Raw genomic sequence first — 25891 nt, 5'->3', positions numbered from 1 at the left:
CTGACCCCAGTTCCCATCAGACTAGAATTGATATAGATATTGCTAATGAAGCAGTGAGTTCAAGCCTTCAATTGCTACTCTCCAAAATATCAGCTAAACTGGATTGCACACTTCCAGGAGCTCTGATAGGAAACATCATAACGAGTATGATCACCAATCGATCAACTACACTCCAAATAGCACTGGGAGTTCTAGTCAGTCGTAAAAGCCTCATCGAGCAGTTGTACAACTATTGTGTGACCTGTTCCTATGATGAGTTTCAGCGTTTCAAGGGATCAGCAGCAAAGGCTGCAACTTCACTCCGGGATTAGGGGAACCGCCAATGCTGAATGTGGCCTCGTTCAGGTTGTTGCTGACAACTTCGACACAAATATCTCATCCCAGAATGGACTCGTTTCAACACATTATCTTGCAGTACTACTACCATAAAAGATCATGAGATATCTTCCACATCTGAAGATGAAGCCATCATCAGACGATTGACCTGTGATGAAATGAAGACACCTGTGGCAGAAGACATTTTGGTTCAAAGGTACAAGGGACCTGAGAAACCAGCGATGCCAGTTGAAGAAGCCACATGTGTGGTGTTACCTCTCCGTGTATTAGCTCATCAAGCTATACAATTTAGGGGAGTTCAAGATATGGATTTCTCTTTTCTGAAGCAAATCACTTCTGATCAGAACATGCCAGAGTTTGGTGGCTTTAATACGAAGCTCTGCAGAGAGCAAGGACGATCCATCCAACCTGCAACGAGGGCCATTTATACACCACTCATAGATATGGATCCAGTTGATCTGGACACGATGTTTACAGCAATGGAGGAGGGAAAACTCATGACCGCAGAGTGTGGTCAAACTGTAACCATTTTCACAAATGACCAACAGCTGTATCGAGTGGCCGTTAATGTTAAATGGGTTTATCCTGAGCTATTTACCCAGTTCATCCCAAGGCTGGGCAGCATGCACACCCTTATGAGTTTCATCGGTTGTGTGAGGAACTTAATGGCTGAAAGTGGGCTAGAAGACGTGATGAAATCTGCTTTTGGAGGTGTTGCTCATATGCTTGGTGGAAAAAAGTTTCCCCAAAACTTCAGGGCACTGCGATTGGTGACTGAGGAGGTCCATCGTTCCAGCGTGGCTCAGACAGAAATTCATGAAGACTTAATGGACACTTGAAACCAAAGCAACAAAGAGCATGACCACACAACTATGGGTACAGAACCTTGTGAAACCTGTATTCATCATGATGGCGTTTGTTCGTGCTGAGCGTGAAGGAGACTGGCCATTGCATCTTTGGGCTATGAAGGAGATGCTCCCCTACTTCTTCGTTGCTGGACATCACAACTATGCTAGATATGGGCTCTACTACCTTCGATCGATGGAAAGGCTTCATGGAGACATTCTGGAAATGTTCTTAAAAGGAGATCACGTGATGCGGCACAAGAAGGGCCGATGGAACGGCATATGGTCGGATATGTACATTGAGTCCACGTTCATGCGCTATGGTCATGGCAAACATGGAATCGTTGGCGTTACACTGAAGCCTTCTACACTGAAGAAGTGAACCTATAGTATGCACACGTTTAGTCAGATAGTCCACAAACTCACAGATATCTCTGAGGGGCACATAGTCACAGAGGTGACCATTCACAAGGAAGAGGAGCCATCATGCATATGATGGTCTTATGCAGAGGATACGATCTTATGCAGAGGAACGAGATAAGATAATGAGAAAACTCCAGTCCTGTATTGACCCACTTGACCCAAACGAACATGCAGACAGAGTTGTCAACATTGTAACTGGCAGAATTGGACCAGAGAAGGTGAACGTGCCAAGGGCAGTTGACATTGGCCAGGCACAGATGCATTCATATGAAGAAAGCTGGCCAGCAGGATTCAACGCTCCCTTATTTAAACAAGTCATAACTATGGCAGTGACACGGAAAGTCATGCGTGTGGGATCTACTGAGGTTTGTGATCTAAATCTCATCTACTCCAGGGTCATGGGACTCCAACAAAGTCGAAACGTAAAACTATGTGACGTCTTAAAGTACGAGCTTGCACCTGTGCCAACATCAATGTTCGATGAAAAGGGGGAAAGGAGAATAGTGAAGACCAAGTCGATATTGAAGAAGAATCTCCAAGTGGAAATCTCAACAAGACTGGGTCCACAACCTGAAGTCACCATCTTAGATGGTTGTGCAATCCTCTGGGTTATTCATTGGCCTAACAGGGGAATTGTGCAAGACTTTGTTGACAACTTCACGAGCTACATCATGGCAAAGCTGGACAAATCAGATGTATATCTGGTATTTGACAGATATCATGATTTCAGCATCAAGAGTGGAACAAGATTAGCCAGAGCTGGGCAGCAAGCTAGCAGGCACCACAGGTTGAACCGCCAGACTCCACTGCCTCCACAGCTGGTGGTTCTGTCAGTAACTGAGAACAAAGTTCAGCTGATAGAACTGATTTGCCATAATTTGATTGACGTTAGTCAACAGAGAAAGCAGAGCCAACACAGGCTCGTCAATACGGGACAGGAGTCTACCCCAGTGGAAATACACCACGGAGCCCAAAGGTGTCGCACTGATTTGAAGACTACGCATGAGGAGGCAGATGTCATCATGATTCAGCAAGTCGCTAAAGTTGCCGAAGATGGCGCAAAATGCATCAGTCATCTGTGATGATACTGATGTGTTCATCTTGCTTGTGTATCACTTCGCAGAACTTAATCTGCAATGCTGCGTAACAATGGAAGCAACATGTCCTGGCCGATCGTTGATCGACATTGTGGCCACTGCCAGAAAGCATGCCAGGATGGTGCAAGACCGACTAGCCTTACACGCACTGACAGGTTGCGACACCATTGCCCAGATGTATGGTGGAGGTAAACTGACTGGCAAGAAGACACTCAGGTATGGGAGCATGTGCCAGAACAGCGCGTCGCTGCGTCCACTTTCCGCCGGTACTCCAGGGGCCTCCGTCTGGCCATCCCCCAGGCAGATGCCAGGCCCATCCCCATCTCCTTGAGATGATGGTCAACCTGCTGCAACCATGAGGCACTTGGTCGGCCCACTGGCCTCCTCCACTCATGAGACTCCCTCGCTGAGAGAATCTGGTGAGCAGGATCAGCGTCAGGAAAACGAGCCACATGTCCATACAGCCGCAACTGACGCTCACGGACTATGCAGGTAACAAATCTCATCCGAGTCTCTCTCAGCAACCGCTCGTTGGACACAAAATCTGACCAGCAATAGCCAAGGATTCTCCGAAGAGACCTGGTACCAAAGGAATTAAGTCTCCATCTCAGATCCTTGGTCAGAGTCCAAGTCTCGCACCCATAGAGCAAGACTGGAAGTACCAAGGACCTGAAGACTCGGACTTTCATCCTCCCGCACAGGTACCGGCAGCGCCACACCCCATGATCCAGTGAATCCATGACTCCCCAGGCCCGACCCAGACGTCTATTGACCTCTGATTCGCAGCCAGCAGAGACATGAATATCACTGCCAAGGTAAGTGAATCTCTCCACGACTTCAACATCCTCACCACAAACAGACACAGACAGGACAGCAGCATCCAAGATGTCACCGAAAGCCTGGATCTTAGTTTTGACCCAAGAAACCCGTAATCCCAACGGCTCCGACTCCTCATTCAGCACCTCGAGGACCCCCAAGAGGATGTCGAAAGTCTCCGCAAAGATGACTGCATCATCTGCAAAATCAAGGTCCGAGATCTTGACATTCCCAAACGATGCACCGCAACTTGATCTCTCCGACATCCTCCCTAAAATCCAGTCCATACAAGTGCTGAAAAGTGTGGGGGCAAGTACACATCCCTGACGAACTCCAGTAACAACTGGAAATAAGTCAGAGATGGTACCACCACACTTCACAGCACTCTCAGTACCAGAGTAGAGTTCAGACATCAGATCGATCAGTTTTGGTGGCACCCCACGAAGACCAAGAATCCTCCAGAGGACATCCCGATTCACTGAATCAAACGCTTTACAGAGATCAACATAGGCTGCAAGCAGCCCCTGCCGAAACTCTCGTCTGCGTTCGGTGAGGACACGAAGTGCAAGGATACGGTCAATCGTTGACCTCTTTGGTGTAAAGCCTGACTGCTCTGGATGCTGGTGCTCAAGCAGATGGTGGCGAACCCTATCAAGAATTATCCGAGCAAAGACCTTGCCCGGCACTGAGAGCAGCGTCACCCCTCGGTAGTTGTTGCAGTCTTGGCGATCACCCTTCCCTTTCCAGAGAGGGACAACAAGGCCCCTCTTCCAGTCAGTTGGGATGATGCCTGTGTTCCAAGCAGAGCACAAAACTGCATGCAACGACACGAGTGCAGCATTTCCACCAGCCTTGAGAAGTTCAGCATGGATGCCACAGATCCCTGGAGCTTTGCCCCGTTTCAACTGGTTCACCGCAGCCCGTGTTTCCACAAGCGAAGGTCGACCACAGTTGATTTGAGGGTCAGCAACAGGGATTGTAACACTCTTGACGTCCAACTCGACAGCTGGGGGATCAGCCTGGTACAACCGCTCAAAGTAACCGGCCCAGCGGGCCTTCACTTCAGACTCCTCTGTCAAGAGCCTACCACTCTCTGCTCGAACTGCAGTGCTCCGAGGGATGGGCTTGGATGAACGTAATGCGCGAATTCCCCTGTCAGCGGGACGAGAATCACCTGTCCACAGGTGATGCTCTACCCCCTCACAGATTCCTCGCACATAGGCCTCCTTGTCCACCCTCAGTGCACGTACAGTTTTACGCCTCAGCTCCCTGAACAGCTCAGCTCTGCCATTCAGCCTGGCCCTGCGACTCTGGTCAATGGTATCCAGTGTCCCTTGAGAGACAAAATTCTTCTTTGCCCTGCGGTGAGCTCCAAGGCATCCACCGGCAACATCAAGGACGGTGGTCTTGAAGGCGCTCCATAAATCTTCAGGACCCCCCAAAGCACCCAGACCCCCCAAGTGTCCACTCAGCCTGTTCGCAAACTCCTCAGCTCCTCTCTCATCCCTGAGCTTGGCAACATCCAGCCTAGGCTGGGATGGTACCATTCTCCAGGATTTAAGGTGCAGCTTTAGAGTTGCTACAACAAACCTGTGGTCAGTATTAAGGAACTGAGCACTCCGGTAGACCCTGCAGTTCTGGATCATCCTCCAACGACCGTCAATGAGGACATGGTCAATCTCCTTTGCCACACCGCCAGCGTTGGAATACCAAGTCCAGCGATGAGCTTGTGGGCGCTGAAACCATGAACCAGCCACCCTAAGTCCATGACTTCTTGCAAAGTCAAGGAACTTAGTGCTATTCTGGTTCATAGTTCCTGACCCATGTGGACCAACACCCACCTCATAACCATCCCTATCAGTTCCAGTCGATGCATTGAAATCCCCCAAGACTAGAAGTGTATCTCGTCTGGGGCACTGATCAACCACAGACTCGAGTGTGGCGTAGAATGCATCCTTCACGGTGAGATCACTCGCCTCAGTCGGAGCATAAACAGAGACCAGGGAAATGACACCTAAGGAGTGATGAATCCTTAATCTCATAATACGCTCGTTGACCGGTGTTACCTCAATTATCATTGGGTATCACTGCCAGAAAGCATGCCGGGATGGTGCAAGACCTACTAGCTTTACACGCACTGACAGGTTGCGACACCATTGCCCAGATGTATGGTGGAGGTAAACTGACTGGCAAGAAGACACTCGCAGCAGGCCATTCACTTCAAAAACTTGGGAATGTGGATGCATCGATTGACGATGTCATCGCCGAAGCCACTGTGTCCATGGCTGTTTGCTATGGTAGCAAGGAGAGAAGCAACATGTCTGATGTTCGCAAAGAGGTGTGGTCTATGAAGATGGCAAAACCAAATGCCATCAAAGCACCAGACCGAAAGGCTCTGCCTCCAACTACATAGTCCTTTGAACAAAACATGCGACGCGCTCATATCCAGACAGCAATATGGAAGTCAGTTGCTGAGCTGCAGCCACCACCTCTGGATCCCACTCAGTACGGATGGAAACGTGATGAGGCATCAAGATCATTACTTCCAATTATGCTGCCGCCCAACGTCGCTCTTGCACCACCAGAGATCTTGGAGCTAATACGATGTGGATGTTCCTCCGACAAGCAATGCTACACAGCTCAATGCCGCTGCACAGCAGCCAAGTTACCATGCACAGTTTTCTGTACGTGCCATGGAGATACTGGCTGCAGGAATGAGCGCACCAAGACAGCTGCTGCATTTGCCCTTGTTGATGACTCTGACACTGAATGAGACACCAAGCACTGAAGTAGCCTTCATAAGGTTTACAAACCTGTTAGATATATATATATATATATATATATATATATATATATATATATATATATATATATATATATATATATATATATATATATATAAATATATATATATATATATATATATATATATATATATATACGAACATTTGATTTACACAGGAATGTCTTCTTTTGTTCAAGTTGTTAGCTGCTTTCATTGCATACTGTCGGATTGTTGAATCCGTATGAATAATAAAGTGATCTATATTCACAAAGACTGAAGTGTTTTTTTTCTATCTATATGTCTATTTATCTACATTTTCAATAATGGTGACTGCTAATTTGCATATTAATGAGCTAAATTTAAATGTTATTAAATTGTAAGTGGGTTTATCATGACCAGTGACCCTAAAAACATGCGTGTAGACACCTCAACCAGGCTATTTGGATGCTTACTTTTTGAGATATTAAGAAAAATAGTTATTTCGACAATGGCCAGACGCTAATTTGCATATTAATGGATTTCTACAAAAATGCTCAAGGGTGCCAGAGTGGCATCAATCGGAATATTCATTCAGATGGTCTGATGATCACAAAAATGCAGAAAAACATTGTGCGGACCCTAATGCACGCTTTTCTGGCCAACACTCGGACTAAAGAAAATGTTCTTGTAAGACGATTGGGCCCTCCTTGCCAAATGATAAGATGAGGAACTTCTCCAACCACAAGATGACGACACTCATCAACTTATGTTTGATTTGGAGAAACTCAATTTACTGGATGGGGTAGAAGACCCATAACTTGTCCAAAATTAATGATTACAGATGGAGGACGAGTTCACAATGACCATTATCTTTGCAACAAAATTCACAAAGTTTAGTGGAGAGTGAAAAAAAATTTTTTAGAGGGTGAAATTGAGAAACTAATGAATGACAGCTAAACTTAGTGGCCCCTCCATCCACTGATTGTGCAGATGTTGGAGAAGGCTACCAGGTGGATGGAACAAAGGATGGTGAACCATTGGAGTGTTGTGGCTCGACTAAATGCTGATATTGCTTGTGCAACTACCCTGAAACGGATGTCTCAAAGCAAAGTTGTTGATTTCTTTAAGAAGAGCTCAGACTGGAGGATTACTTGTACTTGTGACAAATCATTTTTTGTAATTAAGGATGGAGTTTATCCCATGTCCACATTCACTTCCGTGTTTGCTCGTGTCATCATTCCTAAAGCTTAGAATGTTTTCCATCTGATTGATCATACTTTTACAAAAACAAACTCATCCCTACAACAAACAAAAGACATCGAGCTTTACCGTTTAGTCGAGTTAATTTCCACTGTATATACACTTGAGTGCATGCGTGCATTTATGCATGTAGCTTATGGTAAGCGAAGCACATTGAACAAACATGTATGTGATTTCTTATCATGGGGGTATGCCACTGATGCATGCAGTTTACCCTTCACTGGAATCTGAGGATGAAGAACCTGTATTCAAATCCCGCGCAAAGAAGAGACGTAGTGTTGGAGATGCACCTTGGAACCCTGGCGGTGAGTGAGGATTCCTCATTTGTATTCGTGGTTTGATTTGGTTACATACTCTAATTTGGGTTTTGGTGACATTAATTTAGAGGCTTGTATTGTGGACTGACTCAAATCAGGGATCTGATTTTATTGATGTGTGTGAATGTGTGCTTGCATGCGTGTTTGTCTTTATCTCCCTAATTCGGGTTTCAGAAGGTGGAACGGAGTCCTCCCCCATCTCAAAGTCTCCACCTTGGTGTGTTCATATATATATATATATATATATATATATATATATGTTTATTTGTATATACTAGTACGGGCCCATAGAGGCGGGCCCGTAGGTGAGTGTCAGCATGTGCAGCATGTGCTCTCTCTCTCTCTCTCTCTCTCTCTCTCTCTCTCTCTCTCTCTCTCTCTCTCTCTCTCTCTCTCTCTCTCTCTCTCTCTCTCTCTCTCTCTCTCTCTCTCTCTCTCTCTCTCTCTCTCTCTCTCTCTCTCTCTCTCTCTCTCTCTCTCTCTCTCTCTCTCTCTCTCTCTCTCTCTCTCTCTCTCTCTCTCTCTCTCTCTCTCTCTCTCTCTCTCTCTCTCTCTCTCTCTCTCTCTCTCTCTCTCTCTCTCTCTCTCTCTCTCTCTCTCTCTCTCTCTCTCTCTCTCTCTCTCTCTCTCTCTCTCTCTCTCTCTCTCTCTCTCTCTCTCTCTCTCTCTCTCTCTCTCTCTCCTCCTCCCCCCCCCCCTCGAAAAAGGCACATCCGCGGGTCCCCAGCAATATTCCTGGCAAGTTTCAATCGTGCAAAAGAAATAATAATAAATAAATAAATAAACATTGATTGTGATGTCATGGCACTGTGTCCTGTCATTGGTCGACAGATAAATGGCCGTAACTTGGGAACCGCTCGTCCGATTAATATAAAACCTTGAAAAGCACATCCGCGGGGCCCCGGCAATATTCCTGGCAAGTTTCAATCAGATCGGACCGTCGATCGTGCAAAAAAAAAAAAAGAATAAATAAATAAACATTAATTGTGACGTCATTCGTGATGTCATAGCACTGTGTCTTGTCATTGGTCGACAGATAAATGGCCGTAACTTGTGAACCGCTCGTCCGATCAATATCAAACCTCGAAAAGGCACATCCGCGGGTCCCTGGCAAGTTTCAATGAGATCGGACCGGCGGTCGTCGAGAAACGGCGGTCGCAGACAGACACACACACACACACACACACACACACACACACACACACACACACACACACACACACACACACACACACACACACACACACACACACACACACACACACACACACACACACACACACACACACACACACACACACACACACACACACACACACACACACACATTGCTGGAATTATAGATACTAGTACGGGCCCGTAGGGGCGGGCCCGTATGTGCGTGAACGACGACTGGATTGGGGCATTATTTCAATTAGATTGGACCAACCGTATCATAAATGGCCATAACTTGGGAAACATACTCAGGTCCCCAGCGTCAATTGTGACGTCATATCAAATGAAGAAGAATTGTGTTGTCCTGTCATTGGTCGACAGAAATGGCCGTAACTTGGGAACCGCTCGTCCGATCAATATCAAACTTTGAAAAGCACATCCGCGGGGCCCCGGCAATATTCCTGGCAAGTTTCAGTCAGATCGGACCGTCGATCGTGCAAAAAAAAAAAAGAAACAAATAAACATTAATTGTGACGTCATTCGTGATGTCATAGCACCGTGTCTTGTCATTGGCCGACAGATAAATGGCCGTAACTTGGGAACCGCTTGTCCGATCGATATCAAACCTCGAAAAGGCACATCTGCGGGCCCTGGCAATATTCCTGGCAAGTTTCAATCCGATCGTACTGGTGGTCGTCGAGAAACGGCGGTCACAGACAGACACACAGACAGACAGACACACAGACAGACAGACAGACAGACACACACACACAGATTGCTGGAATTATAGATAGACTAATACGGGCCCGTAGGGGCGGGCCCGTAGGTGAGTGCCAGTATGTGCAGCCCTTTCTCGCCCCCTCTCTCTCGCCCCCTCTCTCTTGCCCCCCTCTCTCTCGCCCCCCTCTCTCACCCCCCTCTCTTGCCCCCCTCTATCCCCCCTAGTCTCGCCCTTCCTCTCTCCCCCCTCCTCTCTCGCCCCCACTCTCATCCCCCCTCTCCCGTCCCCCCTCTCTCGCCCCCTCTCTCACCCCCCTCTCTCGCCCCCCTCTCTTGCCCCCCCTCTATCCCCTCTAGTCTCGCCCTTCCTCTCTCACCCCTCCTCTCTCGCCCCCACTCTCATTCCCCCTCTCTCGCAGATATTGGTCGACAGATAAATGGCCGTAACTTGGGAACTGCTCGTCCGATTAATATCAAACCTCGCAAAGGCACATCCGCGGGTCCCCAGCAATATTCCTGGAAAGTTTCAATGAGATTGGACCGTCAATCGTGCAAAATAAAGAAAAATAATAAATAAACAATAATTGTGACGTCATTCGTGATGTCATAGCACCGTGTCTTGTCATTGGTCGACATAAATGGCCGTAACTTGTGAACCGCTTGTCCGATTAATATCGAATCTTGAAAAGGCACATCAGCGGGTCCCCAGCAATATTCCTGGCAAGTTTCAATCAGATCGGACCGTCAATCATGCAAATAAAATAATAAATAAATAAATAAATAAACATTAATTGTGACGTCATTCGTGATGTCATAGCACCGTGTCTTGTCATTGGTCGACAGATAAATGGCCGTAACTTGGGAACCGCTTGTCCGATTGATATCAAACCTTGAAAAGGCACATCAGCGGGTCCCCAGCAATATTCCTGGCAAGTTTCAATCCGATCGGACTGGTGATCGTAGGGTTATTAATAATTTCGGAAAAAATTGGCATGATAAGGTGAGAAGGTGGAACGACACCTTCAGCTGCCATATATACACCTTTTCAACACTGAAAAAGTAGTAAAATGGCCCGAACTTGGGAACCGCTTGTCCGATCGATATCAAACCTCGAAAAGGCACATCTGCGGGGCCCGGGCAATATTCCTATCAAGTTTCAATCAGATCGGACCGGCGGTCGTCGAGAAACGGTCGCAGACAGACACGCAAGCACACACACACACACACACACACACACACACACACACACCTGGAAATATATATATATATATATATATATATATATATATATATATATATATATATATATATATATATATATATATATATATATATATATATATATATATATATATATATATATACAGGGGGCTGCAAAAGTGGGTATACAGTAATGAAAAACAAAACGTGCGCACAAAACGTATTTTATTGATAATTATACAAGCATATCAATAATAACATTCCAATAATAAACATATCAATTATAAACATATTAATCCCTCAAATGTTTTTGATTTTAATGAATTGAATGAATTCTAGTATTAAATGAATCCTAGCACCACTATTATAATACTGGTAATACTGGTATAATCCTTACTGTATACCTACTTTTGCAGCCCCCTGTATATTGTTACGGTTTTCAGAATCCAGTCTGGTGAATGCATCCACACATCCAGGTCCTCAGACAGTTATTTCCTTAAATGCATGTTCAGATTAGCCCCATCCCCATGTCTAATGGGATCTTAAATGTGATGCATTGAGAAGGGTAAAGGATAGATCCCCTCTCTTATGGGAAGCTTTTTTTCTTTATGACACACATTTACACACATTTCTTTCACTAGCTCTGAAGCCCGCCCCCATTCTTCCTCAGCGGCAATCTTTCGTAAGCTCCGATACCCGCCTTTTTGGGGAGCGCACGGGTCATCATGGTAACCGTGCGCCAGTGGGGCGGGGTGAGCTTGGGGCGGACGGCACCCCGCGGAGACAGCCCGGAGATATAAAAACAAGCGAGAGGTACATTCTGAGAGAAAAGCGTGAGAGAAAAGTGTGAGGAGAAAAAGCGAAAGAGTAAAAAGAAAAAGCGAAAGGAGAGAGGAAAAAGCAAAGGGTGAGAGAAGCGAGCAAGAAGCGGGTGTCTGATCAGCGCCGACGAAACAATTCGTCCTTCCCAGTGCTTGGGCAAGTGAACGTGTGGTGCATGTGTGGGTGTCTGACCAGCGCCAACAATGAGACAATTCGTCCTTCTCAGTGCTTCGGCAAGCGAGCGTGTGGTGCGCGTGTGGGTGTGAGTAGCGTCGCCAACAAGTGAGGCATGGGTCGGTCACCAACACCACCAGGGTCTAAACCCGCGACGGACGATCCCGGTGCCCTCCAGACGTCGACTGGCATTCATCGACTGGCGTTCAAGGCTGTTTGCAAGAGGGTGCATGGAAAAGCTGGGTGCTGGCGACGGACGTGACATGCACGCACGCATTTCAGGACGTTTTTGCTTCACGGACGACTTTCTGGTGAGCGAGACGATTCTCCCCCTCCCCCCCCCCTTCCCCTGAATGATCAGTTGGGTACCTATGTCTGTGTTTAGCTGTAAGTAAGTCAACCCCCGATAAGCATCTGCTCTTTGTCTCTTTTCTGGCATTTTGATTGATTTAGCTTTGAAATTCATTCTTTATTTACCTCAGCAAATAAAAAGTTCTTTTCATTTATTTATTTTATTATTAATAAATTATTTGTCGATTTCCAACCTGTCCGTGCTTATCCTTTCCTTCCATTGGTCTAGCATTGTCCGAACCTAGATAGACTGAGAAGGTAATTACCACAGATTTGACCAAAAATCGTTGGCACGCACCAGCGGTTAAAATGCTCAGCCGCCCTAATTAAATCTAATCGAGATAACATTGGTGCTTTGCCGAGGGCGCGCTCCCCGCTCAGGTAACCACGTGACCTCTAGTTAAACGGAATAATTAGACGGTGGACACTGGAACTCGTGGTTGACTGGGTGGCGTTCGTGGTTCTAAAACAACCCACTGTACCACAACGTTAACTGTGAGCGGTGGCCCCAGGTCTGGCTCTACCGAGGACAACTGGGGATTAATCCCCCTGAGTGACAAGCTGGTGTCTTGGTACCTGTGGCTGCAACAATATATATATATATATATATATATATATATATATATATATATATATATATATATATATATATATATATATATACCGGGCGTAGTGGTGTGCGCCTGTAATCCGGCTACTCGGAGGCTTGGGTTGGAGGATCGCTTGAGGACGGGAGCTCTGCGTTGGGCCGCGCTATGAGAGGGTGTAGGGCAGCCCGGAATCATGGCGAAACCCAATCCCTGTGTCGTAATCCCTGTGTCGTAAGAGGCGACCAGGGTTGCGTCAGGAAGGGCATCCGGCGTAAAACCTATGCCAAATCAGTATGCGGATCATAATGGATGATCCGCTGTGGCAACCCCTAACGGGAGCAGCCGAAAGACGAACAACAACAACATATATATATATATATATATATATATATATATATATATATATATATATATATATATATATATATATATATATATATATATATATACAGTGGGGAGAACAAGTATTTGATACACTGCCGATTTTGCAGGTTTTCCCACTTACAAAGCACGTAGAGGTCTGTAATTTTTTTTATCATAGGTTCACTTCAACGGTGAAAGACGGAATCTAAAATAAAAATCTTGAAAATCACATTGTATGATTTTTAAATAATCAATTTGCATTTCATTGCATGAAATAAGTATTTGATACATCAGACAAACAGAATTTAATATTTGGTACAGAAACCTTTGTTTGCAATTTTAGAGATCAGACCTTTCCTGTAGTTCTGAACCAGGTTTGCACAGACAGACAGACAGATCCTTCAGGTTTCGGGGTTGTCTCTGGGTAACACAGACTTTCAGCTCCCTCCAAAGATTTTCTATTGGGTTCAGCTCTGTAGACTGGCGAGGCCACTCCAGGACCTTGAGATGCTTCTTACGGAGCCACTCCTTAGTTGCTCTGGCTGTGTGTTTCGGGTCGTTGTCATGATGGAAGACCAGCCACGCCCCATCTTCAATGCTCTTGTAAAGGGAAGGAGGTTGTTGGCCAAGATCTCACGATACATGGCCCCATCCATCCTCCCCTCAATATGGTGCAGTCGTCCTGTCCACTTTGCAGAAAAGCATCCCCAAATAATGATGTTTCCACCTCCATGCTTCACGGTTGGGATGGTGTTCTTGGGGTTGTACTCTTCCTTCTTCTTCCTCCAAACACGGCGAGTGGAGTTTAAACCAAAAAGCTCTATTTTGGTCTCATCAGACCACATGACCTTCTCCCATTCCTCCTGTGGATCATCCAGATGGTCATTGGCAAACTTCAGACAGGCCTGGACATGCGCTGGCTTGAGCAGAGGGACCTTGCGTGCGCTGCAGGATTTTAATCCATGACGGCGTAGTGTGTTACTGATGGTTTATTTTGAAACTGTGGTCCCAGCTCTCTTCAGGTCATTGACCAGGTCCTGCCATGTAGTTCTGGGCTGATCCCTCACCTTTCTCATGATAATTGAGGCTCCACGAGGTGAGATCTTGCATGGAGCCCCAGACCGAGGGAGATTGACTGTTATCTTGAACTTCTTTCATTTTCTAATAATTGCGCCAACAGTTGTTGCCTTCTCACCAAGCTGCTTGCCTTTTGTCCTGTCGCCCATCCCAGCCTTGTGCAAGTCTACAATTTTGTCCCTGATGTCCTTCGACAGCTCTCTGGTCTTGCCCATTGTGGAGAGGTTGGAGTCTGATTGATTGAATGTGGACAGCTGTCTTTTATGCAGATAACGAGATCAAACAGGTGCAGTTAATACAGGTAATTAGTGGAGAATGGGAGGGCTTCTTAAAGACAAAACTAACAGGTCTGTGAGAGCCAGAATTCTTTCTGGTTGGAAGGTGATCAAATACTTATTTCATGCAATAAAATGCAAATTAATTATTTTAAAATCATACAATGTGATTTTCAGGATTTTTATTTTAGATTCCGTCTTTCACAGTTGAAGTGAACCTATGATAAAAAATTATAGACCTCTACGTGCTTTGTAAGTGGGAAAACCTGCAAAATCGGCAGTGTATCAAATACTTGTTCTCCCCTGTGTGTGTGTGTGTGTGTGTGTGTGTGTGTGTGTGTGTGTGTGTGTGTGTGTGTGTGTGTGTGTGTGTGTGTGTGTGTGTGTGTGTGTGTGTGTGTGTGTGTGTATGTATGTGTATATGTGTATATATATATATATATATATATATATATATATATATATATATATATATATATATATATATTGTTGCGGGCCGAGGTCCGGTGGTGAGAACGATCACGAGGTGGGGGAAGTTACATTATCTCCCGCCAGACTCCCGGAATTGTAGGCCGTCTCTCACGGATAATTCCGTGACACGGCGGGTTGCTTCGCCGACCGTGGACGCCAATACCTCAACCGCGTAGTGTAGGGGTCTTCCTGCCAGGTGTAATCAGTTTACCTAATTAACCACGCAGTTTCGACTACCGGGGAACCACGCCCTCTTTACGCCTTGCCCGAACCGGATCACTCTACCAACTACGGTAGAGTACCAACTACCAACTCCGGATCAGATGCAGCCGAGCGGAACTGCCAAGGACGTACCGGCGAGAATGAACAGATTATCGGGGATAAAGACTCAGATAAACTTAGATCCGAACCATGCTGGACAAATGAAGGAAAGAACAAAAACGAACTGGGAACATTTCTACAATAATTTATTTACACTAAGCGAGGAAATTAATGTGGTACAGGAACAGGTTTATTGGTGTGTTGTGGAAGGGACAGAAGAGAGATGTAGTGCGACAATTTTACAGCAACTTACAAAAGAGGACACAGAGCAGATTTGTCATGAGAATAATACAGGCAAGATTTACAATGATCAAATAACTTGTACAATGCTGCTCATAAGACAGGCGCCACACACTCAGACACACACTCGGACAAAATAAACCCAGTTGAATGGCAAAAGACTTTTGCAGCCACGGAGGGAGGGAGCTGAGGTCGCAGTTCTTCAGGTACCTGAATGTTCCGAGAGAAAGGACGCTCCGTGGTGTGGCACCCGACAGAGGTCGTGCAGTTTGACACACAGCCGCACGTGTGGAGACCGTGTCTGCGAAGGAGCCCTCGTGGAGAGCGTGGAGTTCAAGGTGGAACAGGGCAGTAGACAGGACCCAACGAGAGACCTGGTCAACGTTGGGTGTGCTCGGACCAGCACAACAGACGGGCCGCCGAGGCGAGACGTGGACAGGCCCTCCGTGATCACGACCTTCCTCCTTCAACCAACAACCAAGGGACCAACTCAACCACCCAACTAACGACCTTCCTTCTTTCTTTGCAACCAGCCAACAAACCCACCGAACTCTCTCACTCTGCCCTGAGGATGGTGTCGTAATTTATAGATCCCCGCTGGGCAGGGAGGGGCATTGGCGAAGCTGACGTCACCGTCCGCCCTTATTGGACAGGGCCTTCATGGGGTCCACCCTTTCTGGGTGGGATTTCAGCCAGGCCGGGAAAGCCCGCCCGCTCCACGCGTGTTTGAGGAAGGTGGACGGCGGTACAGCCAAGATTGAATTGGAACGTTTGGGGAAGCCGAAAAGGAACTGTGGACGTGAAGATTCTGCCTCGGAAAAACGAGGCTCCAGAGACGCAGGTGGACAGTGGTACGTTATTGCCAGTGAACCGAAGGCTGCAAGCGCTATGGTACCGTGGATCGTAATGGAGGGGATATAAAGTTTTATTAACCTTACTAAAAACCATCGCAACGTACTCCTTTCGCTTCCCACTACACACAAGGAAGGGATCTATCTGCACATATACTTAATGGCATAACTAACTTTGGGACAACTGTATGTTTGTATGCATATTGCATATGGTTCCGAGAACCGTAACAATATTTATAGAAATGCATTGCCAATAGAAAGTGTACACCCCCATCAAATTTTTCACTTTTTGTTGCCTTGTAGCCTGGAATTAAATTGCATCAAATCCGACTTTTCCCACCTTTATTTACCCATCGTAACCCACAACTTCCAAGTTAAAAACAAATTTTACAAATTTCAGAAAATTAATTAAAAATACAAAACTGGAACATCTTGGTTGGATAAGTGTCCACTCCCCTTATAATAGCAATTGTAGATTAGCTCAGGTGTAACCAATCACCTTCATAATCACACAAAGTTAATTGGCTCTACCTTTGTGAAATTGTAATGATTCTGATAACTTCAGAATAAAATCAGCTGTTCCTGTAGGTTTCTGCTGCTGGGGAGTGCATTTCACAGCAAAAACTCAACTATAAGCTTTCAAAAGACCTCCGGGATAAAGTTGTGGAAAGACACAGATCAAGGATTGGGTATAAAAACATTTTAAAGGCCTTGAATATACCCTTGGAGCACAGTTAAGACAATTATTAAGAAATGGAAGGCATAGGGTACCACCAAGACCCTGCCTAGATCAGGTTGTCCCTCCAAACTGGATGACCAAGCAAGGAGGAGACTGATCAGAGATGCCACCAAGAGGCCAATGGCAACTTTGAAAGAGCTACAGGCCTTTATGGCAAAGACTGGTCACTGTGTGCATGTGACAACAATATCCCAAGCACTCCACCAGTCTGGCCTGTACGGTAGTGTGGCAAGAAGGAAGCAATTACTCAAAAAAGCCCTACCTTCAGTTCCATTTGAGGGATGCAAAAACACTCCGGTAATTCTGAAGTCATGTGGCAAAAACTTTTGTGATCTGATGAAACCAAGATGGACCTTTTTGGCCGAAATGCAAAAAGTTGCGTTTGGCGCAAACCCAACACAGCACATCACCCAAAGAACACCATCCCCACTTTGAAGCATGGTGGTGGCAGCATCATGTTATGGGGATGTTTCTCATCAGCCGGGACTGCAGCGCTTGTCAGGACAGAAGGGAAAAGGGATGGAGCAAAACAGAAAAATTATATAGGAAAACCTGCTGCCCTCTGCAAGAAAGCTGAATTTGAGACGAATGTTCACCTTTCAACATGATGTGAAGCACACAGCCAAAGCTACACTGGAGTGGCTAAGGAACAAAAACATAAATGTCCCTGAGTGGCATAGTCAAAGCCCCAACCTAAATCCAATCGAATATTTGTGGTTGAAGATTGCTGTCCATCAATGCTCCCCACACAACTTGACTGAGCTTGAATAGTTTTGTACAGAAGAATGGGCAAATATTTCCCAATCAAGGTGTGTGAAGTTGGTAGAGACCTATCCCAACAGACTCACAGCTGTAATTGCTGTCAAAGGTGTTTCCACCAAGTATTAACTCAGGGGGGTGGACATTTATCCAACCAAGATATTCTAGTTTTGTATTTTTAATAAATTTTCTGAAATATGCAGAATTTGTTTTTCGTTTGGAAGTTGTGGGTTACAATGTGGAAAAAGTCTGATTTAATGCAATTTAATTTCAGGCTTTCAGGCAACAAAAAGGTGAAAATTTTGAAAGGGGTGTGGACTTTCTTTCGACCATGCATGCGCGCGCGCACGCACACACACACACACACACACACACACACACACACACACACACACACACACACACACACACACACACACACACACACACACACACACACACACACACACACACACACACACACACACACACACACACACACACACACACACACACGTTGTGTATGTGTGTGCCTTTTAGGCAACCCTAAACCACTGTACAGAATGAGTTAAAATTTGGTGGTTGCACTTGGGGTAAGTCTGGGAAGGTTTTTAGCCTTAAAAGAAATTTGGTCACAGGGAGTGGGATGAGGGGTTGGGGGAGGGAAGCAAATTCTCGAAGTAAATATGCATCGTGTAGTGCTGCTCCTTTTTGGAGAGTATTACAAGTCCCAGCAGTTTAAAATATTATGATAGTGTCTCTATGTCTCACCTCTAAGCAATCTAGTCTGGGTTTGAATCCCGACTCGGCTATAATGCTTGTAGAAACTCTGAAGTTGTAGCTTAAATACAGGAGAATGGTACCATCCCAGCCGAGGCTTGGTGTTGGCAAGCTCAAGGAAGAGAGGGGAGCTGAGGAGTTTGCGAATAGGGTGAGTGGAGATTTGGGGGGTCTGGGTGCTTTTGGGAATCCTGAAGAGTTGTGGAGTGCCTTCAAGACCACAGTCCTTGATGTTGCTGGTGGATGTCTTGGAACTCAACGTAGGGCGAAGAAGAATTTTGTCTCTCAAGGGACACTGGATACCATTGACCAGAGTCGCAGGGCCAGATTGAATGGCAGAGCTGAGCTGTTCAGGGAGCTGAGGTGTAAAACTGTACGTGCACCAAGGGTGGACAAGGAGGGCCTATGTGCCAGGAATCTGTGAGGGGCTAGAGGATCACCTGTGGTCAAGTGATTCTCGTCCTGCTTACAGGGGGAATTCGCGCATTTCGTTCCTCCAAACCCGTCTCTCGGTGTACTGCAGTGAGAGTGGATGGTGGTGGGCTCTTGACAGAGGAGTTTGAAGTGAAGGCCCGCTGGGCCGGTTACTTTGAGCAACTGTACCAGGCTGATCCACCAGCTGTTGAGTTGGATGTCAGGGGTGTTACTATCCCTATTGCTGACCCTCCAATCAACTGTGGTCCACCTTCGTTTGTGGAAACACAGGCTGCGGTGAACCGGTTGAAATGGGGTAAAGCTCCCGGGATTTGTGGTATCCATGCTCAACTTCTCAAAGCTGGTGGAAATGCTGCACTCATGTCATTGCATGCAGTTCTGTGCTCTGCCCGGAACACAGGCATCATCCCAACTGACTGGAATAGGGGCCTTGTTGTCCCTGTCTGGAAATGGAAGGGTCATCGCCAAGACTGCGTGCACGTGCAACGACGGAGGAGTGACGATGCTCTCAGTGCCGAGCAAGGTCTTTGCAATTCTTTATGGAGTTCACCACCATCTAATTGAGCACCATCATCCAGAGCAGTCAGGTTTTACACCAAAGAGGTCAATGATTGACCGTATCCTTGCTCTTCGGGTCCTCACCGAACGCAGACGAGAGTTTTGGCAGGGGCTGCTTGCAGCTTATGTTGATCTCCGTAAAGCGTTCAATTCAGTGAATTGTGATGCCCTCTGGAAGATTCTTGGTCTTCGTGGGGTGCTGGCAAAACTGATCAATCTGATGTCTGAACTGTACTCTGGTACTGAGAATGCTGTGAGATGTTGTGATGCCATCTGATTTATTTCCAGTTGTTACTGGAGTTCGTCAGTGGTGTGTCCTGGCCCTCACACTTTTCAGCACTTGTATGGACTGGATTATAGGGAGGATGTCAGAGAGATCAAGCTGCGGTGCATCATTTGGGAATGTCAAGATCTCTGACCTTGATTTCACAGATGATGCAGTCATCTTTGCGGAGACTCTGGATATCCTTTTGGGGACCTTTGAGGTGCTGAATGAGGAGTCGGAGCTGCTGGGATTACGGGTTTCCTGGGTCAAAACTAAGGTCCAGGCTTTCAATGACATATTGGATGCTGCTATCTTGTCTGTACCTGTTTATGGCGAGGATGTTTAGGTCACGGAGAGATTCACTTACCTTGGCAGTGATATTCATGTCTCTGCTGGCTGTGAGCCAGAGGTCAATAGACATCGGAGTCGGGCCTCGGGAGTCATGGATTCACTGGATCATGGGGTGTGGCGCTGTCGCTACCCATGCGGGAGGACGAAAGTCCTCTGACTCTGACCTGACCATGAATCTGAGAAGGAGACTTAATTCCTTTGGTACCAGGTCTCTTCGGAGAATCCTTGGCTATCGCTGGTCAGACTTTGTGCCTCACGAGCGGTTGCTGAGAGAGACTCAAATGAGATTTGTTACCTGCATAGTCCGTGAGCGTTAGCTGTGGCTGTATGGACATGAGGCTTTTTCCTGACGCTGATCCTGCTCACCAGATTCTCTCAGCGAGGGAGCCTCTTGAGCGCAGGACGCCAATTGGCTGACCACGTGCCTCGTGGTTGCAGCAGATTCATCAACATCTCAAGGAAATGGGGATGGGCCAGGCATCTGCCAGACGGAGGCCCTTGGAATACCGGCAGAAAGTGGACGCAGTGACGGGCTGCTCCGGCACATGCTCTCATACCTGACCTGACCAGCTATAAACTGTCATCGCAGTGTTTCACAGGCAGTGTTGATTCTTTACATCATGGTGTTGATGACTTATCAATGCGTGTGCCGTCCCTCGGATGGGCGTTTAACTTGGTGTCCCATCTGCCGGCATTAGTTGGTGGACATTAAAGATCCCATGGTGTCCATCTCAAAGAGTAGGCAAACTATTGCCGGCACCATGGATATATTGTCGAAGTAAACCTCCCAGTGTAACCCTTGCCAAGAAACTGCTTTGGCAGCACACTCTGTAACAGAATATGGTACATCAGAATCAGAATCTGTATGAAAACCTCATAGAATCGAAAACTGCATGGCCAATTTACATACCTGCTCTGTACTTGATGCACTTCTAAGCTGCTGAATGAAACTGTGCTATTATAATTCACTTCCGCTGTATTATTATAATTTTATTTTACATGCTGTCTCCTGAATAATGTATAAAGACCTGTTTTGTATTTGAATGAAGAAACAAAATAATCAATAGTGACCTTTTAGGAGAAGAAAACTATTGTACAAAACGAGCTAGTATCAGCAAACATACGGAAACCCCTCTGTAAACAGCAGACTTAGGTGGAGCATATTAACAAATGTCTGAAATTGAGCCTTATCTTGTCGCTTCTCGTGAGTCGACAAAAACAATGGCGATGCCATATATTCTTCCACATGATTTTTTTTAGGTAATGCAAAAAGGCAATCCTTGCAACTCACTGGAATGATAGCGAGGTGGTGCTTTGGCTGTTTTAAACCAGCAAAAGTTGCAAAGGATTTCAATATTTGTGCATGATTTTGAGCATTACACAATCATTATCTCTATCCATGTTATTTCACTTCTCACCCATCTCTATCCTTATCCCCCGATCCTTTGCCTTTCCCCCGTACTTTGAGCAGCCAAAGTTGTGCCATCTGTTCCTCGACCGGAACGGCCTGTACGAGAGGGCACACGTGTTCCCTCCATTGAAACGGGTCTTGCGGCAGCAGCGGCAAAGCTCTCCCAGCAGGTATGCTGCTCCCATTATCACATCATGGCCTTTGGTCACCTCTTTTCCATCTCTCTATATCCAACCATCCATCAAATTTATTTATTGTGAAATCAGATTCACAAATATATTCGTTCGTCGAGCTAGTCTGTTTGTCTGTCTGTCTGACTGTATGTCAATCACCTACAGGTCGCATTTTTACTCTGATCTTCACAAAACTTAACCACCTGATAGAGGTAGTCACAAGCTATAAGCCTATTGATGTCAATAGGTCAAAGGTCAAGGTCACAAATCTTCAATTCTCATCTCATTGACGATATCTAAATATGGATGTAAAACAGAAAAATATGGGTGGACAATGAATCATCGTCAAATTTAAACCTCGGTCAACCCATGTGAGTACGTCTATTAATTACATATTAATGGACCTTGGTTATGTCTATTAATTTCGTAAAAGTGGAACATACCTTTTTCGACCCCGTTTTATTTTTTTGAATTTTTTTTTTGTATACTTAGTCGAGACTCGTGGAAGAGCTAGAATTAATACAGTGAACAGATCGGGCAAAAGGAACAGTTCAGAGAGAGGCAGAAACACCAACAGCAGAGATGAAGACCAAGATAGAGGCAGACTTGGACAAACAATGTGTGTGGGGAGGAATGAGGGGCAGGAGAGGATGCATAAGATGGACAAGATGGATACAGAAGGAAACTCAGGAGGGAAAACTGGAAATTTGGAAGGAGGAGGATTTTGGGTGTGGTTGGTGGAGGGAGGGGGTTATTAGCGAGGGTAGAAAAGATCATAGTTTTGGATTGGGGACGATCTAAGATGGTGGTGAAAAGCTGTCTTGAATATCGGGAGGGAAGAATGGGATTGAAGAGAATGTGGAAGTTTGTTCCACAGGTGGGGGAAAAAAAGAGGAGCAAATTATGGGGAGGAGGAGGAGGGGGGGACAAAACACGGAAAGAGCAGAGGGTGCAAGACCAGAAAGAAGGCGGTGGAAGACAGGTACCACTAACCAATCTGTGATAGCCTAGTGATAGACCCATAGATTCAGCTTCATCATGGGAGATTCCAATAATCTTGAAGGCCTCGGTTTCCACATCGTCAAGCTGAGCAAGGTGTGAGGCAGGGGAGAGCAGTACTCCATCAAGCTGCAGATGAAGGCTGTTGCAACAGAAAATCCAAGGCAAAACGAGGGTCAACCCTGATTTAATTATTGGTTACACCAAAGGAATATACATGGATATATGCATCGAGAGAGAAAAAGAAAAAAGAAAGAGAAAGAAACCAGATCAGGCCAATGCAAATACCCCATGGACAAGAAACTTGTGTTGGCAGTAATTCCTGCTTAGTCACCAAGTTCGCTCCTGGTGTGATGCCCCAAGGCAGCAGTCAAATTGCAGGCCTGAGGGTGATGGAGAACGGAATGATCACAATCACCATCCCCACCCCAATCCTTCTTCCCCTTCCCCCCAATCAATCACCACACCTCTTCCTCTTCCCCCAATCAATCACCATCACAACCCCCCCTCACTTCCCTATTTATGCCACCAGCAGCCAATCACAGGATCTCAAATCTTGGGTCAAACCAAGTCAGTCAAACTCTGAGAGGTGAAGAAGAGAAGAATTTTGGGGAAAACCAAATTTGTCCTCAAAACCAAAAATTTTGGTGGGGGGGGGGGGTGGAGTGTGTAGAAGAAGAAGAAGCCAGATCGTAACAGGGCCTTGGAGGTGGATAGGAATTTCAGGTGTGCCTAGGAAGGACTTGTGGTGGTGACTATTTTTACATGCATCATTTTCTACAGTACTTGAACATCAATTAATCCACCAAGTTTGTTCCGCACATGGTGACGCTCTGCTAACAAATGTGGATAGCGGGGCGTGATTTAAAACTAGGAACAACCAATCAACTCCGGAGTACTTTTCTAAACGAGAGCAGGAAGTGGATAAAAAGAAAAAGAGGAATTGCACGAGAGTGCAGAGCCACAGGACAGTGAAGCTCAAACAAGTTCCAATGCTGCTTGGTTCTTTTGGTTTTCATTCTTCCTCTTCTACATTCTTTTCATTTTCCCTCGTGACTTTCAGCAGTTTCCTAACTTTTTTTCCGGGGGATCAGTCTTGTCGACCAGATGAACGTTCCTGCTTCGTAGGCCTTTGTATTCGACCCAGGTTTCGAAGAACATTAGCAGCATCTCTGAAACCACCACAGACGAACTTGCCTATTTATTGGACTTGGTATTTTCAGCTGCTGGAAATCAACATTTCATGACGTATTTCCCACCGGGATTTTCGACCTGGATTCGGAGGAGCATTAGCCACGTACATCTCAGCTGCTTTCACCATTACTCCCGTTGCTACGTTTGCTGAGCATAATGGAGACTTGGAGATTGCTGGCGTTCATCCAACCACCGTGTGACCACACGTGAGTGGAAATTCACACACACATAATTTCTTCAACCAAGGATGCCCAGCTGGAGGCTGGCTTTGGAGGCCAACTTTGAAATGTGGTTTGCCCAAGAATGACCATAGTTGATAGTGAGACCCAGGAGTTTGAATGTTTGAACTTCCTCAAGAGGGTTGTTGAGAAAGTGGATGGGGGTGGGGTTGCCAGATGGTCCTTTCAGAGAGAGGTAGTGAGAATGTGAGATTTATCAGGATTGAAAGACATATTTTAAATGTTTGACCATCTTGTAATTTTGTCAAGGTCTGAAGAGAGGGAAGAGGCTGCAGCCTTCCTGTCTGAAGGATGAGGGATGTCATGGCAAAGGGTAGAGTCATCAGCAAAAGCGGATTTTTCAGAGATCATTTCTGAAGATCAGGAATAGGACTGAGCCCAGAACACTGCCTTTAGGCACTCCGGTCTTGATAGAGAGATGAAAGGATTCTGCTGAGTGCCACACGTTGGCTATGAGAATCGAAGAAGTTAGGAAGCCACTTGTAAAGTTATCCTTTGATTCCATTGGCAAACAGTTTGGAGAGTAAGGCAGGATTCCAGACTGTATCAAAAGCACGAGATATGTCCATAGAGACGGCCCGGTTCTTATGTCTGACATCCGGTTTGTGAAGGAATTGGGCCAAAACTTACCCCGGCCAACCCCCCAAGAGCGTTGGAATAATTGTGTCCGTTAAATAATAAGAAGAAATAGAACGATTATAATTGTTATTACAATTTCTTTTGTACGTTTTCTTGAAAATACAGACATGGTTGTTTATGAAAACGGTTTAACAGAGCTTTGGTTTGATCTCTTTTAAAACTGCTAACTGTTCTATCACAAGAATGACTGCACTGTGGTCATAACCTGCAACACAAAATCGATCACTCAGAATTTTTTTTTGTTTGGGGTCCCTCATCATGAATAACACTTGACCCAAACAAGGCCAATGGAAATCTGATGCAACAAACCTGGCCAGTGTATAATCAGCAGAGGCCTATAGGCCTGTTGTGTTCGGCCTACCAGAAAATCAAGATGGCAGCCTTATTATTTCGTCTGGTGCCATGGTGGGTGGAAACGAGCGACAAATGCAGGTAGGTTCTGGCGGCTGTTAGATCAATGGGTGTGCATTTCAAAAATCGACTCCCAACAAGAACCCCAACAACAACAACAACAACCATGCAGAACTATTGTCGACCTGTGACACATGACAGGTAAAAATAACGATTTTAATCCATCCCCCATTGGGCCAGAGTTTTACTGATTGGTCCATTGTTTGTTGATTTCAAAGGTGTTGTTGAAAGGTAGCAAGCCATATTGGTCAAGCACCGATATTCAGAAGTTGCTCATGCACCTTGTAATGCTTCTCCAGACTACATGATTGTTGGACTATTAAACATCTGCTGTTATAACGTGCATAATAATAATCAATGTCGTGTGTAATTGGGAACCAGTGCTCATTTTCATGTTATTTTTGCTATTTTGTGATGAATTTGTCTTTAATACTAAACCATTACTGACCCATCCACCTCCTCTTTCCTTCCCTTTTCCTTCAATTCTCCTC

The 25891-nt window shown here is 45.8% G+C and overlaps 2 protein-coding genes across 13 annotated transcripts in view; one reads left to right on the top strand and one right to left on the bottom strand.

Annotated features, from left to right (window-relative positions):
• The window catches only part of LOC147018471 (lysine-specific demethylase 7B-like), a 155085-nt gene that overhangs the window by 108643 nt on the left and 20551 nt on the right, over positions 1-25891 (top strand). For 6 of the 10 annotated variants that reach the window (XR_015062405.1, XM_085898114.1, XM_085898113.1 and 3 more), the window contains 2 exons: positions 7751-7846; positions 21806-21915. Coding sequence is in view for 7 of the 10 variants with exons in the window: in XM_085898114.1 (XP_085754240.1) it covers positions 7751-7846; positions 21806-21915 (206 nt within the window). In the remaining 3 variants the exon portion in view is untranslated. Of the gene's footprint in view, positions 1-7750; positions 7847-12069; positions 12241-21805; positions 21916-25891 lie in introns of those variants that run through there. The other 4 variants (XM_085898118.1, XM_085898119.1, XR_015062406.1 and 1 more) reach the window with 4 other exon arrangements.
• Positions 15273-25891, bottom strand: part of LOC147018470 (uncharacterized) — a 46655-nt gene continuing 36036 nt past the window's right edge. Inside the window, exons 4-5 of one of the 3 annotated variants that reach the window (XR_015062408.1) lie at positions 22912-23300; positions 15273-17701 (exon numbers count right to left, since the gene is read on the bottom strand). Coding sequence is in view for 2 of the 3 variants with exons in the window: in XM_085898132.1 (XP_085754258.1) it covers positions 23248-23300 (53 nt within the window). In the remaining variant the exon portion in view is untranslated. Of the gene's footprint in view, positions 17702-21909; positions 23301-25891 lie in introns of those variants that run through there. The other 2 variants (XM_085898132.1, XM_085898131.1) reach the window with 2 other exon arrangements.

This window comes from Eptatretus burgeri, chromosome 10 (genome assembly GCF_056783735.1).
Source record: "Eptatretus burgeri isolate ZD-2024b chromosome 10, Ebu_testis_v1, whole genome shotgun sequence".
NCBI classification, from domain to species: Eukaryota; Metazoa; Chordata; class Myxini; order Myxiniformes; family Myxinidae; genus Eptatretus; species Eptatretus burgeri.
Note: the sequence above shows the minus strand (reverse complement) of the source record. Positions and strands in the feature narration are given on the sequence as shown.